General features: G+C 42.1%; 1 protein-coding gene across 1 annotated transcript in view; it reads right to left on the minus strand.

The window, feature by feature from the left end:
* Positions 1 to 9,683: 9,683 nt before the first annotated feature.
* TFCP2L1 (transcription factor CP2 like 1) overlaps positions 9,684 to 17,168 on the minus strand; it is a 35,441-nt gene continuing 27,956 nt past the window's right edge. The window contains exons 14-15 of the mRNA XM_053947726.1: positions 15,682 to 15,733; positions 9,684 to 15,258 (exon numbers count right to left, since the gene is read on the minus strand). Coding sequence (XP_053803701.1) covers positions 15,221 to 15,258; positions 15,682 to 15,733 — 90 coding nt within the window. The 3' untranslated portion in view covers positions 9,684 to 15,220. The remainder of the gene's footprint in view (positions 15,259 to 15,681; positions 15,734 to 17,168) is intronic.

Below are 17,168 nucleotides of genomic sequence, written 5' to 3' on the forward strand. Positions count from 1 at the left end.
TTTGTCTCAAGGGAAAATAAAAAGAGACCATGAATTTGTCTTTTAAGGAGCTGTACTTAGTGGAAGCATGAAAATAGTAGGGCTCCACTGGGTGATTAAATAGTAGCCCATATCAAGTAATAATGGTACTGACACTGTTTTTTAAAGGAAGTTGAAGTGTAAGGAGCTGGGGCTGCACCGTACTTGCTGCAGGAATCTACATGCAACTCTGGATCCACGGTGCTGCCTGCTCCCTCAATAGATTTTGGTTCTGTCTCTCTATGGGCCTGTGAGTTTTCACTAATTAATTGCCTCATCCCTGGCTGAGGACCTCAATCAGATACACAAACCACTTGATGAGCTCATGCTCAACTTCCCTATGGAGCAGCAAAGAGTCAGGGTCAGCCTTGGCCTTCACAGGGCACAGCCAAGCCATGCACCCCAGCTCTTCCTGCTGATGGGCTTCAGCACCCTGGGATGGAGGCAATAAGGATCAGACCAGGCAACTGACCCTGCCTAAAACATTCTTCTTCAAGTGTTCACCCCTCTCACAATCCAGGTTTGACACCACCTGTGCCAGAGATGTCCTGGGAGATGAGATGAAGGGACTGAGAGGGCAACCACAGCTTTGTGGTTGCAATGTGGTAGGAAGATGGTGAAGTTAAACCATCACAGGGGTTACTCACAGAGGTTGGAGACGTGGCCCCTCATTCACACTCCACTGAAAACTAAAACCAGCCCCCCAGGGTGTAGCACAACTTTATTGCTGACCTCTCTGGTATTGTCTGAAAGAGGACAAGACACACACTCTTCATTTGAGGCTACTACTGTCATACTTGAATGTGCATTTTCTTTCCCCAGCCACTGCAAACACACTGTCTTGGACCAATATACCCATTGTTGTAGCTATGGGATGAATCAGATCAAGAAACTCTTCCAAGTCACAACCAGTCATTTATTTCTAACCTGGGTAGTCTGTGCATAGACACTGGCACAGGGCTTACACCACAGCCCAGGCAGAAATGGAATGCAGGGCAGGAATCTTAGTGGGTCAGTGCAGCAGCCAGACACGTCCTGGTGTGAGAGCCCATCCCAAGCACAGACAGCTCATCCAAAGACAAACAGTGCAGGATCAGCAGCAAGAGTAGGGCAAATTACATGCAGAAAACCTGAAAGAATAATAAAGGGGGAGGGGGGAAACAAAATCCTGTAGAAGAGGAAGCACATGGCAAATGTTTTACCTACAAGTGTATCGTGAGCGGTCATTGACACACACACATCAGTTCCTGGACTGACTGGACACACAACACCTGAACACAGAAAATGTACAAGGCCAGGGAGGAGGAAAGGTTTGATCAGCAAAGCAGTGAATAACAGGCTCACTATGTCTACATGAGGATTTTACCCCTTGCTAGTTCACAGGATCACAAAGTCTCTGAATACATGTGGGGCACAGACAGGAAATGTCAGAGCACTTGCTGGTGACTGTCCATGTCTCCTACCTTACCTGTGCAGCAAGATCAAATATTGTTCTTGCCTGCACAGGGCAGGGAGTTCCACCTCTGAAATCTAAATTTCCAGTGACAGTGGGAACAGGAGAAGCCAGGGCTCTCTGCTCCTTGTCCCAGGAGTGTCCCTGGCTTCATTTTCCCATGTGGAGGACCCAGCCTGTACAGTGTGATATGCTGTGACTGCTTGGTGCTGATCCAGCACTTCCCAGCTTCTCGTAGAGTGCACTAACCTCTATTTTTTGACCATCATCCAAACACACTTCTTGCACCACACTTTTTATCTCTCCAGCTGGTAATTGCAACAAAGGAGGCTCCCAGATAAATATCAGTAGTAACAGATTCTCCCTCACTTGTCATTGTACTTCCATGATTCAAAAGCTTCAAATTACAGGCTTGAAAAATGGCCAGGGCTTGCAAAGTGTGGGAATGGAAAGTTTCTGAATGCTGGCAAATGCTTATCAACCCCTACATCATAATATCAGCAAGCAACTGGCAACAGATCTGTGCCAAATTAGGTGGAAAAGGGGCACACACAAAGAAAGATCAATAGATCTAAAGACAGAGTTGCTATAAGCATGAGTACTCCTGAATAACTTCACGTACTTTTTGCTACAGCAGGACTTTCTCTTCAGCAGCATCTCTTAAGTCTTTTTCCAGTGACCCTCAAGAAGGCTGATACAAACATCCAAGAGTTTCAGCTGCAGTACAACATATACCTCATGCATTTTTGCAGCTGTCCAGCAAAACCAACCCTACAGCTCAGTCATAGTTTGTTGTGGAAAATATTTTATCAACCCATTAATTGTTTGGATCTACTTGTGAATATCTAAATACTCAGGCAAGCCCTTCAAAGAGAACTGTTACTGGGTATCAAGTGCTGCAGAAAAATTCTTACTCAAGAATATAAAGGGCAGATGTTGGTCAGTGTGGCAGGATGCACTGCCTGGCCAGCTCTGTAACACAGTGCTATTTCACTGACCACTGAAGTGATGCTTCTGGCTGCAGTGTGTGCAAAGCTCAAACACCGAGCAGTCACACCCATCCCACCTTCTCCCTGTGGCTTAGCCATGCTTCCCTAGTTCAGTGATGGCCACAGGTTTCTGACAGACCAAAACTATTTTTGCACTACAGAATTTCCCTCTTCATAAAGATTATGGGGGGGGAATCATCAACCCCCCCAAAAAGTCTATCTGAACATAACAAAAGTGTAAAAAAAAAAAAAAAAAAAATCCTGCCCTTTTTTCAGCAACTTTTGCAAGAACTAGAACATACCAAGCATGGCTGCCTCTTATATGCTGAGAAAACTAAACTCAACAACATTAAATTCCCCCAGACAAACACCATGTCTTTTTAAGGTCTTTTAAAGGCACTCCACTAAAAATATGTAAAGAAATAAAATGTTACAGTTTAGTTAGTGAAGACTGGCCTTAAACCTAATTCTAAAAAAAGTTCTTATTAACACTGTAGATCTTAGCTGAGCTGATCCCAGGGATGCTGCAACAATGCTCAGGAGGCATCCAGACCTATCAAACATAATTCCATGGATCTTGTGGTCAAGCCATCATGTCAAGTACCTGTTCAGAAAACAGTTTTTGTTCTCAAAGCAGTAAGAACAAAGTGTACAGGCTAAATAACTTGATAAATAAAAACGTACCTTAAGCAATTGGTGTTCTACCCTGCTCTGCTGCCTTTAATTTACTGAGGTGAACAATGAATTAAATAATACTCTGTCAAGGGGAAAAAAGTCAGTGCCAAAATATCCCATTTTGAAAATGAGGCAGGAGTAATTTTGAATGGCAAAACCTAAATTTATCATTTGTTGAATTGCATTTTTGAAGTAGTATTTTCATCCTAAATATCAATTACTCAAAAAAATTACTATAAAACAGAATAAGTCTTCTCTTTCTCAGAAGCTTTATCAGTCAACGCAGATTGAAGGAAGTTTGAAATGAAATTCCATGATGCATTTACTACTGAACAGACCATAGTACCTACAGGTGCTCAGTAACGTTGGCAGGGATTATTCTGAGCAGAAAATGTGCCAAGATTTTAAATTGAGAAAACCTGAAATATATAACTGATTTTATTATCATCATCAGATTATGCCATTTTCCACATTTTATATCTTTCTAAGGTTAAAACCCTTTCTAGCACGTGTCACACATTCTTCTGAGAGAGTTGCACTTAGAACAGGACTCTTCAGTGTGAAGCCCATGGTCACGTCTTGGGTGATTTAGGAGTTTTCCCATCAAGTTCCTTCTAGAATTTGCCCCTTTTTGAAGGAGCACAGTGAGGATTTTCCTCAAAGACACATGAAGGCATCCATGTAATGCTTCTTCTGCTTATAGCCCATGATCCAGGCTCAGCCTGTAAGACTTAGTTTCAGGGTAGAAAGCCCTGCCAGTTGCAGCCTTTCCCTCCAAATTAAAAAGCATTGAAAACAGCTTACATCTTTATTCACATCAAGACTGTAACTTAAGGATAAGCATCTCTTATCCACCAACTCCAGAGCCATTTCTCCTCTTAATTGTGTGTTTTTACATCATGCACAAAAAAAAGCCAAGTTAATGCAACCTCTCCCATCCAGAGACATCAGAACAAGTGAACAGAGCTGAGAATCTGCAGCACACAACACAACCAATTGCACAAGAACTCAGACTGGAGATTTAATGCATTCACAGCACAGGTTCCCCAGGCTCCCCAAAATATAGACTGCTCTGCCAGGCACATGTGGAGCACGATGGCATCTGCACAGTATGGAAAAGCTCATCCACTGAAGTTTCACCCCAATTTAAAGCCTCCCAAACCCCTCACACTGCCAATCCCACCCATCATTGTGAAGCAGTACTGTTAGCAAGTAAAACATTGAGCTTTTAGTGTCCAGCTCCACCTTCAGCTGGCAAACACACCATCACAAGAACTGCCCAAGTTGGTAGAAAGTGGTTGCTAAGTTATATTTTTTTTCTATTTGCTGGGGAAAATTAATAAGTAAATAAATAAATCCCAAGTAAAGTAAAATATAATTTTTAAATAGACATTCTTAATGGATGAACTGAAAGATAATTATGGCTTAGCACACCTATGTTGTTTTACTTTTCTCCCACCCAACACTGGAAAGACAAAAATATTTTCTTAGTGATTCTTAAGTTATCTGAGGCAAGAAGGGGATATTATAATCTCTGGTTGGATTTCCTGGCTAGCACTGGCCATAGGCTTCCCCTTGATGATCCTGCACAACACCAAGCAGCCTTTGGCCTATCCCTACTCTGAGCAAGGTCTAGCCCGGATGACTTTTGAAGACTCCTTCCACACTAAATTACTTTATGAGCTTATGAGTTTACAGCCTTTATCAGAACACAGGCTGACGTCAATTACACTTTCTGGCAAGATAGTGAAACCTGATATTAAGGCTGGGAGAAAGTGGCACCCATACTGCCATCTTTCAAGAGTAATTATTCCATTGAATGCAAAATCACTAGCCTGTAATTGATTTAATTGCATCCTTCTACAGCTCCCACCAGTGCCAAGCACTGCTCAGCCAGCCCTGGGCTGGCAATTCCTTGAGCACCTTCAGGTGAGCCCCACCAGGAGGGATCAGTGCAGGTTACAGCTGCAGGTGATATTGCTGGCTACACCAAGACTTTGGCCCTTCGATCTGAGGACAGATAATTACTTGCCTGTGTGAACATTTTTATCCCCTGGACAGCTCAGATGAGATGACTTTTGCTCTGAATTGCTCAGGATTTGTCTCATTTACACACCCACACAGGCAAAACCTCAAGCCACACAGACCTTTAAAGAACACAGCAGAAAGATAACATGGAGCACCACTCACTAAAAAAAAAAACATCACTAGATGTTCCCTTCACAAAACTTCTCCAAACTATGCCATAGCTTCTTTCCCAGCAGTTTAACAGCAAAAACTTGTATCACATCTGGCATGAACCATGCCAGAGAAGTGGGGAAAATAATGTAAGGGTGGGGAAAGCATTAGGGATTTTCATGCTGCAGGACCTGGTACAGACCCTTATGGAGCTTTATTGCAGCTTTCCATACTTAAAGGGCAAACATAACATTTTAACAAGGCTCATCACAATGGGACAAGAGATAATGGCTTTAAACTAAAGCAGGTCAATTTATATTTTAACCACTCACCTGAAATGATGCCCCTACTCTGCCCTCAGCTCCACCACTGAGGGAGAGAAGCATGTGGTTTATTAAGCCAGGTCCCCTGAGCAGGTGCAGGGAGGGTTCCTTGTCTGCCAGCTACACCTGCTGCCTCATTTGCACCTCCCAGGATATCCTCCCAGCTTTGGCAAAAAGGGTATTTTCAGACCTGGCTTCCTCGTAAGACCTCCTAAAAAGTTAAATGTGTAGGTGAAAAAGTGTCACTTAATTAAGGGCCATCAATTTCTTCCCCAACACTTGCTAGTCAACTTCTTTGCCCTCCACCCACCTGGCACTCTGCTTAAGGTGACAAGGAAACATCTGAAAAAGGACCCTGTTAGTGTAGCTTTGACACTCTGTTGGGATGGGGCTTAGTTTCTTGTACTCCTGATTATCAAAACGGCCTGTTAATATTTTACTTAATATCTGATCCATGCTTCAGCTATAAATCTCCACAGGGAGAATTAAGTTAAAAATCAGACACTGCAAACAACACACATGTGGCAGAGTGCTGCCATGGTATTTAAATTCTTACCATTCTTCCTGTGCTTAGTGGGTGTATAGAATGTAATTTCTTTTTTAAAATGTATATGTCTTATATTTATTCCCTTCTCAAACCTGAAATCTCCTCCCCACATATTCCCATATTCGTTCAACCAAGGGGGGTGGCCACCAGTCAGGAATGTACCAACAGTCCAGTGGTTTGGGGGTTTCTGAGTTTCACAGTGCTGTAATGTCATAAGAATTTAATTTTATAAGCAAGTGCCAGGCTAGTTTTGTTCCACAGCCCCGAGCCCTGACAAACACATCCATCTCTTTGGCCCAGGCTCTGAGTTTGGGCTCTTGGTCATGCTCTTTGCACCACTGGGGCTCAGGCGCTTTGCACTAAAATATATTTTTAAGGACATTTTCACAAAGGGAGACAGAGGGTCATCACCTGTGGGCATGGGAGCCTGAAAGGTGACAAATTAACACCACTTGGTGGTGTTCACGAGAGAGAAAAAATTGTTTCATTGTTTTAAAGTGGAAATCTCCAATAATTTGAAGGTTCATTTTCTCAATTATTTTGCTTGTGTAGCTGGCCAGCAGTGAACTCAACCATCACTATAATTTCAAAATTATTGAATTATATGATGAAAAATTCAACTGTTTGAGAATTGAAAAGTGCAAAGCCGTTGGCAGGGGCTGGAGGAACCAAAAGGCAACCAAAGCTTTAGAAAAATAAGAATGTCTCTCCTTTTTTTCCCCCAGTAATCACTTCAACCATCACCAAAATTATCCCCATGTTTTCATTTGGGGATACATTTCTGTCTTCATTTCTTTCAAGCCATGCATGTGGCAGTAAATAACTATGGCTGCTGGATGAACAAGAGTTGTGGCCTCTTAGGCACTGCCATGAAATGAGGTGAATCTAATGGAAAAGGGAAACTGTGGGCGGCTCTGGAATAATTTTGTCTGGGACAATGTTTTTGTCCTCAGGACAGCTGTGCAGCAGCACGCACTTGGCTCAATGTATGTGGCCTCCAAGCCTTTGTGCTGGGTTTGCTTTCCAGGGTGCTCTGGCCACGCACCCTCAGCCAGGATTTCCTACCTGCACTGAGTCATGGGTTCATCTTTTTACTTAATTTTTCCCTTATTTTACTACCACAAGTGAAACCATTAGGTGATGTCATGGACATCTTAATTCCCAAAGTGGTGCCAACCTATCCAAGAACTTTCTTCTGGGAGATAGCAGGCTTTGAAAATATTTTCAAGGAGGAATTCCTCTCAGCATTGCCTTTTTTTTTTTTAAGTCTATCCAACATAATATTTCTAGCATGTCTTCTCTCTACATCACAGTCTTCAGCATTTAAATTTTCACCATTGGAAAAACTATTTTTCAGTGCACTAATGTGCTCAGCTAATTTTGGATTCTTGCTAATCAAACTTTTTTCCAGCTGCATCATACTTGCTTATTACTTAATATCAGATAAATCAGAATTGAGGCTTTTCTAGACAGCAAAATGGATAGTGGCACTGTTTGAAACACCCAAAAATAGAAGATTTAGGATGGGATAGGATGAGACAGTCCTGTCTCCCTGGGCCACACATCTCTGGGGAGCAGGAGATTCAACACTTGTCTGAAACTCCAGTTTGATCAGGACAACCAGCCTCTGCTGTAATATACTAAAAAAACTCTCAACAATTTAATTTATTGCAGGGTCAAATCTTTCCTACTCAGGTAAGCCTGGAAGCATTTAGCTTCTTTACAGAAGGAGTATGACAGGCGGTATTTCTCTGCCTGCTCCATAGTTTTGACTAATCTAGCTGAAAGACTGCATTGTTCTGGGAATTAGAAAAATAATTTTAAAATGTTTACTTCCTGTTGAGGATTTAGATGAGACTATGCCAGTGCTTTGACTAAACAACTCCAGTCCTAAGTCTTGTTCCCTCACCCATTAAAAGCTCTTAACAGTTCCTATAGCTGCTGCTAACTTCTGGATCTGTTCTGAGGTTGTTTACATGTGTTTCCCATAGAGACTAAATCATGCAGAATTACCATTTTCCCAGTCCTTGAACACATTTTATTAGGTAAAAACCTTCCTAGCTTTCTAGTGTTCCTTTCTGCATTGACTAACCCCTGCCAGCACATGGGTCAAGCTTACAGAAGAGGGATAGTTTTGTATGGAGTTTGGTAGGAACTATCCATGCACACGACACCCCCTTGGCACCTCCACCTTGCAGGACTCAGGGAGGGATTCACTGCCAGCTCCCAAGAGCTCCAGGGATGGCCCCTGCAGCTGGCAGGGCTCATACAGCCACCAAGTCACCAAGCATTTGCTACCAGTGACCCCCCTCCTCCAGCTAGCCCTGAAGAGCCCAAATCCCAGCCTTGGACCCTCAAGTGCCTACCAGCATCCTGCCCTCAGGGAACAACCCTCCCAAATTCCCTGTTGCTGCCTGGATGTGGATTTGAAGCTATACTGAAGCTGTGTTGAACCCAGCAGTCTTGTGGGACACAATGCTGCCTCACCATGCATGGAGCAGTTCAATGCAGTATCAGGCATCAGATGGGTTGGACTTCTGCCTCCAGAGCAATTTTAAGCTAATAGAAATTGGGGTAGACAGTCCCTTTCCTCTTTTCAGGGATGCCCAAGTCACTGGTAGGAAAAGATATTAAACTGTCTTAAACCTCTACCTAGGAACATTTTCTGTGCCCTTACACTTTGCATATGAACTGCTATTCACGCCTAAGGCCCAAGATGTGTTTTCTAATTTTGAGATTCAAATACTTCTTCAGCAAAGGAAAGGAGCTGAAATTACTCAAGGTCAATTCAGATTAAGGAGCACCCTTACATGGGTTGTACATCCATTCTCAATACTTTGCCTTGACATGGTTTGGCTGCTAGAAGAGTATTCTATCTCCAAATTGGGCTCCATCTTCTCCGACTGGAAAATTACTCTGAACATCTGCTAATTTCCTGACTATGTAAGTTACTAGATCTATGGTTTAAACCTTAGAGGATACTGGAGTTCTTCCAGCCAAACCACTGTGAATGCTCCACAATCCAAACCTCACTGCCAGCATGTGTCTCACAGCTGCTCAATGGGACAGAGCATTGCTGTGAGGCGGGACTCTGCTCATCTCTGATGTCAGCAAGGATCAGGCTCTGAAATGGCGGTGCCTTTTGAGCACTGCAAAACCAAAGCCAGCTGCCATCTGACACAGCTGGTGCCTTCTGTAAAGCACATGCCCATTGTCACAGCCCCTGCAGGAACGAGGCGCTTCTCCTCGTGCCTTGACCTGGATTAAACACGAGCTGGTCACTGCATTGTGCTGTGGGGAAATGAAGTCAGTCCCAACTCGAAGAAAACGCTACAGGACATTTGGCTGCGTCGATGTTCTTTGCCCAGCAGTTTGCAAACTCTGGTCCCCCACACCCCGAGATGGTGCCCAGCCTCTCGCAGCTGCACACTGAGCAGCAGCCGATGCCGAGGCTCTCCTGTGCCCAACCGCACCAAATAAACCAGAGACCAAACCCGTGCTTCTTACAAACAGATTTATTTGCATTTTGACTGGAGCACAGATTCTAAATACAGATTTCTTCTGCACAACAGTACAAGAGCCAGTGCAAAATATGCTTTTTTTTTTATTTATTCATGTACAAAAAAACCCAAAAACCAACAAACGAAAAGACGAAGAGTGTGGCAGTATTTACTCACAACTGGTACGCCTCAGCCTCCCATCAACCCACCTCCACTGGCCCTTGCCCATCATGCCAACTTTATGGCCAGCACTGCCTGCCTCTAACAGCTGCATTGTCAGTGGAGAGAGGTAACTCCCCTTTGAAAGATAAACACTCACCCCAAGCAAACCGGGACAGCAGGCTACTTTAGAAAGTTGGGCACACCATCTGGTCACCAATGCATCCTCCACCAGGGAGCAGAATTTTGAGGGAATGGGGGAAAAAATGGGGGAAATAAAAGGTACAAATCAAAAATGCACAAAAAAATTAGGCACTAGCTTAACCCATTTGTTAGAGAGAGCCAAGGATGTTAGATACACCTCCAGTCTGCCTTCTCATATTCACCCACAGTAGTGATGATCAAAGCCAAACACTCCCCACTCTGAGTACCCTGTGCTGTCAAACAGATTATAATCTAATGAAAATATTTCTATTACTAGCATAAAGTTAAACCATTTCATACCTGGAGGAGAAAGAGAAGCTACAGTCTGAATATAAGCATTTCTTTGAGAAGTAAAAAAAAAAATCCCAACAGATAAGAGACAAAAAAAACCTGTTTCAGTCATCCACCAGATGATTGTTAGAATTACAGCCAATGCTTAAGCAATACAACATTGAGCTAGGAAAAGTCATCGTATGGTTGTTCTGCTTATGGAGTAGCCTTACTAGTTCACCAAGCACTGGGCAATCTATTTCTCTGTTACTCTAACTAATTTTCAGAAGCTGCAATGTAGAACTGCAGTGTCAGTGAAAGAATATGCTCATCTTCACCAAGGCCTGGGATTTGTATCGCAGAAAGTCAAACTTACATCACTCCAAGTGTACCATGTCCAAATCACCTAGTTGCTACTATGGACTTTTACATTTCTACCCAAGGAATGGCTAGATTTTGAAGCTTGATCAACCAGAGTCTTTTACATTGAACTGCAACTAAACAAAGCAGAGTACCAGTTAAAGCCAAAGAACACATGTACTCAGCACAAATATGTGTTGATACAGTACAGTATGTATGTGGATATATATGTGTATATATATATGCATATATATGTATATGTTACATTATAAGGAGAGTGCCATTCAGGGCTTCTTAAATGCAAGAATCCTTTCACCACCTCTGAGTCTTGAAACTTCAGCCAATTAAATTTCACTCTAAGACAATGAGAACTCCAGTATTTTCCATATTGAATGATTATTTCTACTTTAGCCAATTAACCATTCAGGGCCAGCAGAAAGAACACTAATTTAACTTTAATAGCACCTGTCCTACCACCTCAATCAGATGCCAAGATTTTATCAACAGGTCATTTGCCCTTTCCCTGCCCTGCAGTTGTGTATCGTGGGCATTACTGTGAGTTTTCCAGACATCACCAGAGTCATATTAATTGATCCCTATCATTTTACTCAATGATTGAGAAAATGCCAGAATTTACGAAATTTCAAACAGACAGTACAGATCTGACAAGAATGCAAGTTTATACTTCGCAGTACTGGGTAGTCATATTGGTATTAATCACATAATGATTCTGCCTTTTCATCCCCAGCAAGCCCACCTTTACTCTTAGTGGCTGTCATCATACACACAACTGAAGAGCTGGATAGCTTGGGAAACGGTGTTATCCTAAGCCCCAGTCCTTAAAAAGTTCTGCTGCACAAATTTCACATATAGCTGAAAAAAAGTTCCAGTTAAATCACTTTGAGTAGGTTTTCTTACTTTTTAAGAAAGAAATAGAAGCAACAACAATTAAAAAGAGTAAAAATAAGTGTAACAGGCACTTAATAAAAAAGTAAATGCTATTTAGATGAGTGGGAGCTACTCACCTCCCTTGCCTTTAGTCTATCTAGAATTTAGGTATCTATCCCAGACTAAACATTTATGCTTCCTCCACTCTTGAGGAAACAAAAGCTTCCTTCTGGAGGCTCTCACTTCCACAAACGGGTCAAACAAGTCCTTCCAGGGATGGCAGATCCAAGGACAGTCAAGGATTACCTGACACACAGGTGAGACAAGTGTCTATCTCTCTGCACCTTCCTCAAGGCAAGCAGTGGAGGGGAGGTGCTGATCTCCCCTCTCTGGTGACCAGCAGCAGAAGCAAGGGAATGGAGTGAAGCTGAATCAGGGCAAGTTCAGACTGGACACTGGAGAAAGGTTCTTCACTGGGAGGGTGGTTGGCCACTGGGACAGGCTGCTCAGGGACTTCCCTTACCCCTGGTCATGGCACCAAGCCTGCCAGAGTTCAAGGAGCACCTGGCTGCTCTGGATAACACTCACAGTCACAGGGATCAATATCAGGTACTCCTGTAAGGACCAGGGCCATTGGACTCTGTGACCCTTCAGGGCTCCTTTCAACTCAAGACAGTCTGTGATTCTAAGCTGAAGTAACTCAACAATCTCCTGGACACCAAACCAGCCATGCTGTGTCTTCATGGATGTGTATGTTACTTAACCACAAACCTCCAAATTTCTGTTGGAGCTACAGAGGTTAAACAAGGACAAGAAATACTCTGTCAAATAAGGGTAGGCATTACATACACAACCCTAAGCCATACAGCGTTACAACAGGCTCACACAGAGCCAACACATAGGAAAACATATATAGTCTATGGGATTGTTTACTCTGGTATATATTTTTAGAGCATTGGAGCAAGATCTATTGTCAAATTCATCCTCAAATGATTTTATTTATTTTAAAAAATCTAAATACAGCAAGGCCCTAAGAGACTTTTGTTCAAAATTCATCAAGCAAGTGCTATTGAAACACTATGAGGACTTTGGCATATAATTCCTTACGGGCAAGAGTTGGGTTTTAGAAGAATCAAGAAGTTAGACATTTTATAACAAGCAAACAATTCTCAGTCCCTAACTCTGGCAGCAAAGCCACCTCTATCCTTTCTTCACTCTACTGTGTATCAGTATTGCTGTGTCCCCTCAGTTACAAGGCTATCACATCCAAGTGGATATGATATGAGACAGGCTATGCTCCTGGCAACTTCAAGGTCTATTTAGAACCCTTCCCACGATGTCAGATTCACCTGAGCTGCATGCCAGTGACAGCCATACCATGTACTGGGTCAGTATTACAGAGCAGGATGAAAAACCACAGCCAACATCCATCTTCAAAAGCACCTTCTAGAAAATTAATCAAGCATCTCCTGGTAAACAGGGGCACACTGGTCCCACCTGCTCACAAAGGCATCTGGAATTCATTCACTCTTTGGAAGGCAGCTGTGTGTGGCCACAACCTGGATTCCATGGCCAGGAGCTCCTCTTCACCTACACAGCTTGGTTCTCAACCAAGAAGCCTCAATTCCTTCATTTCAAAAGGGGGAACCTCCATATCCCAAAGCCTAGACATCATTTTTGCATGCCTACAATTCATGGAGCATCCAGGGCAGTCAATTGAGCAAGATCGTGCCTAAGTAGGCATTGCTGCTCAATTAGCTGAGTTGGCTGAAGGTTTTCCCATTGTAACACAAGTTTTCTATTCTAGTATTATTTTCAGTATTAAAAAAAAAAAAAAAAAAAAATCAGTGGGGATGGGTGGGGTTTTTTGCACAAAACTTGATGCTTTAATGAAAAAAAGGTTGCTTTTCTCAATATTTTGCTGTTTATTTCTGTTGGGAAAACTTGAAACACATAACTTTTGTCAGAGAAATATCAGTCCCTGACTGTCCGAATTCCTGCAGTGTCAGCTGGGAGCTGTAATTCAAGGGCTCCATGGCCCCCTCTTTCCCTGGGCACCTCTCCAGCCCTCATGACGCATTCCCTGTTTGACTAACCCAGGGTAGGAGCATCATGGGATCTGTAATTCAGCCAAAGAGCTCAGCCCCAAGGGAGACACAGCGCGCAAGGCACTTGAATGACAATTTCTGAGGGCTGCAACAGTAGCTCAAACTGATGCTGCTTTAAGGGCCAAATGGATTTAATTAAATGTTTCCATTTCAAAAGGCTGGAACATTTTATTCAGTGTTTTCCAGCTGACAATTTCTCATTTTTTGAAAAAATTTCCATTCCAGGAAAATGTTTGGTATTTCAGCTTTCCATGTTAGTTCAGGATGAAATGAAAACATTCAAGAATCAGATTTTGATGGTATATGGACACTCAGTTTGGAGAAACAGCCGTATTACTTAGCTGTCAAAAGTGAAATGGCTCAATCCATGCAAGAAAGGTGTGATCCAGTTTGCCTTTGACTTCAGTGGAAGCCACCTTTTTAGCTTAATGGAGCCTGGATGGAGTCCCAAAAGACCAAGGGAGGGTGGAGCTGATCATAATTAAAGATATGGGAAACAGGAGTCAAAAGTGAAAGAGCAAGAATGTAAGAAGCAGCAACTAAGATGATCTGTTACCTGGTCTTGATCAAAACAGTTTTACTTCAGTAACAGGATGAAAATCCATTAAGATTATAACTTCTAATTCCCAGTTACAGTAAAGATAGCAGTTAATCACTAATTTGTAGAGTAGAATAAATCCATAGTATGAATTTGTCATGAGCACTATAGCTTCCAATGCTCAAAACAGTTCCTCAGAAAACCTTCATACGCTCCATTCAAGGAGACTACTCTGAAGCTAAAGATAATAATATGGTACTGAACCACTTGCCTCAAGTTGTCTGTCCTCTCTTGAACCCCCCAGAACTGTTCTGCTGAATTGGTACTACAGAAGGTCTGTCAGGAGGGACCAGCGTCTCTGGACTTTGAGTACATCTGCAGGTGGAGAACAACTAAGTGTGGGCTTCCAGAGCTGATACTTCGGGTGAAGGCTGGGCACCAAACCCATCCCCTGCATTGCCCAATCTGTTCTGGCAGGTAGCCCCAAGCCCTCCACCTCAAAGAGTACAAGAGGAGCCCTGGGGAGTCCACATCCATCAGCATCAGGGTGTGTGTTGAAAGCAAGAGAGCACTCAGAACTGTAAGTAAATCAATTCATCTGAACATGAGGGGTGAAGAGAATTGGGATTTGTTTATCTTTCATTTCCCTTTAGTACAAGGCAGATGTTTCTAAGTAATGAGCAGAAACCTCTACAGTTTTTAAGACTGAAGAGGAAGGGAGGGAGCAAAAAGCATGTACAAGCTTTGAGGATGTTCTCAGCTCCAGCTTAAAAAAACCAAAAGAACCAAAACAAAAATCAAACCAAACAAACAAAAAAAACCAAACCCACCGAAATCACACACCACCAAAAATTTCTATCTGTAAAAGCAAGTTTTTTCTTAAGCTGTTTGGTAATTCTTAGTTCACAGGAGCATTTATCCAGAAGGTTCTTCATGTTTCCAGTCTAGCTTGTAGCAATCTCAGTGAGGCACTAAGTTTTAGGCCGTTAAAGTCCCTCTGTGCAGCATGGTCATTTTAAAATGATGTGGTAGCCATCATTGCTTTCAGCTGTAAAAAAGAAACACAAAGCATATTTTCATTGCTTTTAAGAAACACTAGAGATACAGAATTTCAAATTTTCTTTCTAGGTATTTTGCAATAGTTCATACACTTGTTTCACAACCCACTAATGAAAACCAATGTTGGACATCTAAGTCAAATAATTTACATTAAAAACCCTACATACTATCATATTTTATCATTTTACTCGAAGGCTTCCTGCTCATTTAGGTCAGTGGTGTCAATGGATTTATGGAATTTTTGTAACAGTGTAACTGGGAGTAAAGCACTGTGTAGTCAACAGCTTGACTTACACTAGATTAGATTACTTATCTTTTCAGGATAACAGCACTGAGTTTGTGATAACGTTTAGTGCAATTGAAAGGAGGAATTATCTTTAGAGTAACAGGTAACAGCAGCAGCAATACACACCTTTCAATGTACTGATAACAAAACAGGATTCGTCTTGGAAGTTTTGTACCATCTGAAGGGCAGAAGAAAAAAAAACCAACACACTTTTAGTAATTAAATTCACATTTCTTTCAGGGCCAGTATAGACTTAGAGGAGAGGTATTAAACTGCATTTGGTGTCTAGTCCTGCACAGTCCTGAGTAACCCTGCCCACGAGATTATTAACATGCATGACTGATCAATTAAGGTCCTTGCAGTTGCTAGTGTGTTTAAGGGAAGCTCACACTGAATGTGCTTGCTTGAAACTGATCTAGCTTATTCAGCATTTTGCCATCCTCTTTGCAGCTCTTGATCCTGAAGGTTCCCATACCACTCCAATTATTCTATTAAAGATCATGGTCTTTGTTGCTTTCAGTGAAGCTGTACTAGTTTAGACAGGATTAAGGTAGTCCTTTTCCTAAAAATCCAACAGTGGTAATTACATATTCAGCTAAATGAGGGAGCTCAGCTGAACTTACATTAGCATTTAAAGAATACCTGGAAATGGTAAACACCAAGAAATGGACTCTCTGCTGAATAAAGGAATTGCTACTGACAAGCCACCTCAGCAGCATCCATCTGGCAATTTTGATAAGACAATAGTACAGATGCTGTGCTTGCAGCATTAATTTACCTGTTTGTATTTTCTCAAGGAACAAGAATTGTAGTGAAACTGTTATGAGAGGCAAAGCAAATCATGGGAAGGAAGACTAGAACCTAAAGCTATTTGAGCTATTCATGAGAGGCAACTAGATTATCAGAAGAGGTGCATATTCTAGTGACACCTTTATTTAAAGAGATAAAGACTATTTCAGTTCCAATATGAAAAGCCCATTTAAGATTCATCCTTAGTCAATGCTTCCTCCCATCTTAAGAGTAGCTATGTGGGACAGAGGAGGTGAATTACCTTCAGGAGGTGTCTCCTACAGTTGAAGCAAATGCTGGACACAAATTCAGAGAAGGGAGGTGTGACTAGAACCTCTCTGACCAGTTCATGAAATCCAGCTTTGTGAAAAAGCCTTCTCCTAGCTACTGAGTATCATTCAAGTAGTGCATTTTTCAACTGCGAGTTCTCACATCAAAATACCCTTTTCAACTTGGACTGATCTCCCTATACTCTTCTGGATTTAACATCCAGCCACTACTCCTTCAAATCAAACTTTTCTGGCCAGTTTGTGTCTCTTTGCCTAATGATGCATGAAGTACATTCACAAAATACCACACTCTTGCCACTATAGTACTAGAACAAGAAAAAAAAAACATTAAAAAAGCAATATAACTTGTTAATAATTGACTTAAACAAATACTTAGAGCCTTATACCCAGACTGGTTCATGCAATTCCCTTACCAAGAGCTGCCTCCAAGCACTTTGCATCCATAAAGCATCAAAGTTTCAGATTTAATCAGGCTGGAATAGCAAGTAGACTTCAGGAATAAGCATTACAGCCTTCAATTTAGGCTCCAGTTGA

Source organism: Vidua chalybeata, chromosome 7 (assembly GCF_026979565.1).
Source record: "Vidua chalybeata isolate OUT-0048 chromosome 7, bVidCha1 merged haplotype, whole genome shotgun sequence".
NCBI classification, from domain to species: Eukaryota; Metazoa; Chordata; class Aves; order Passeriformes; family Viduidae; genus Vidua; species Vidua chalybeata.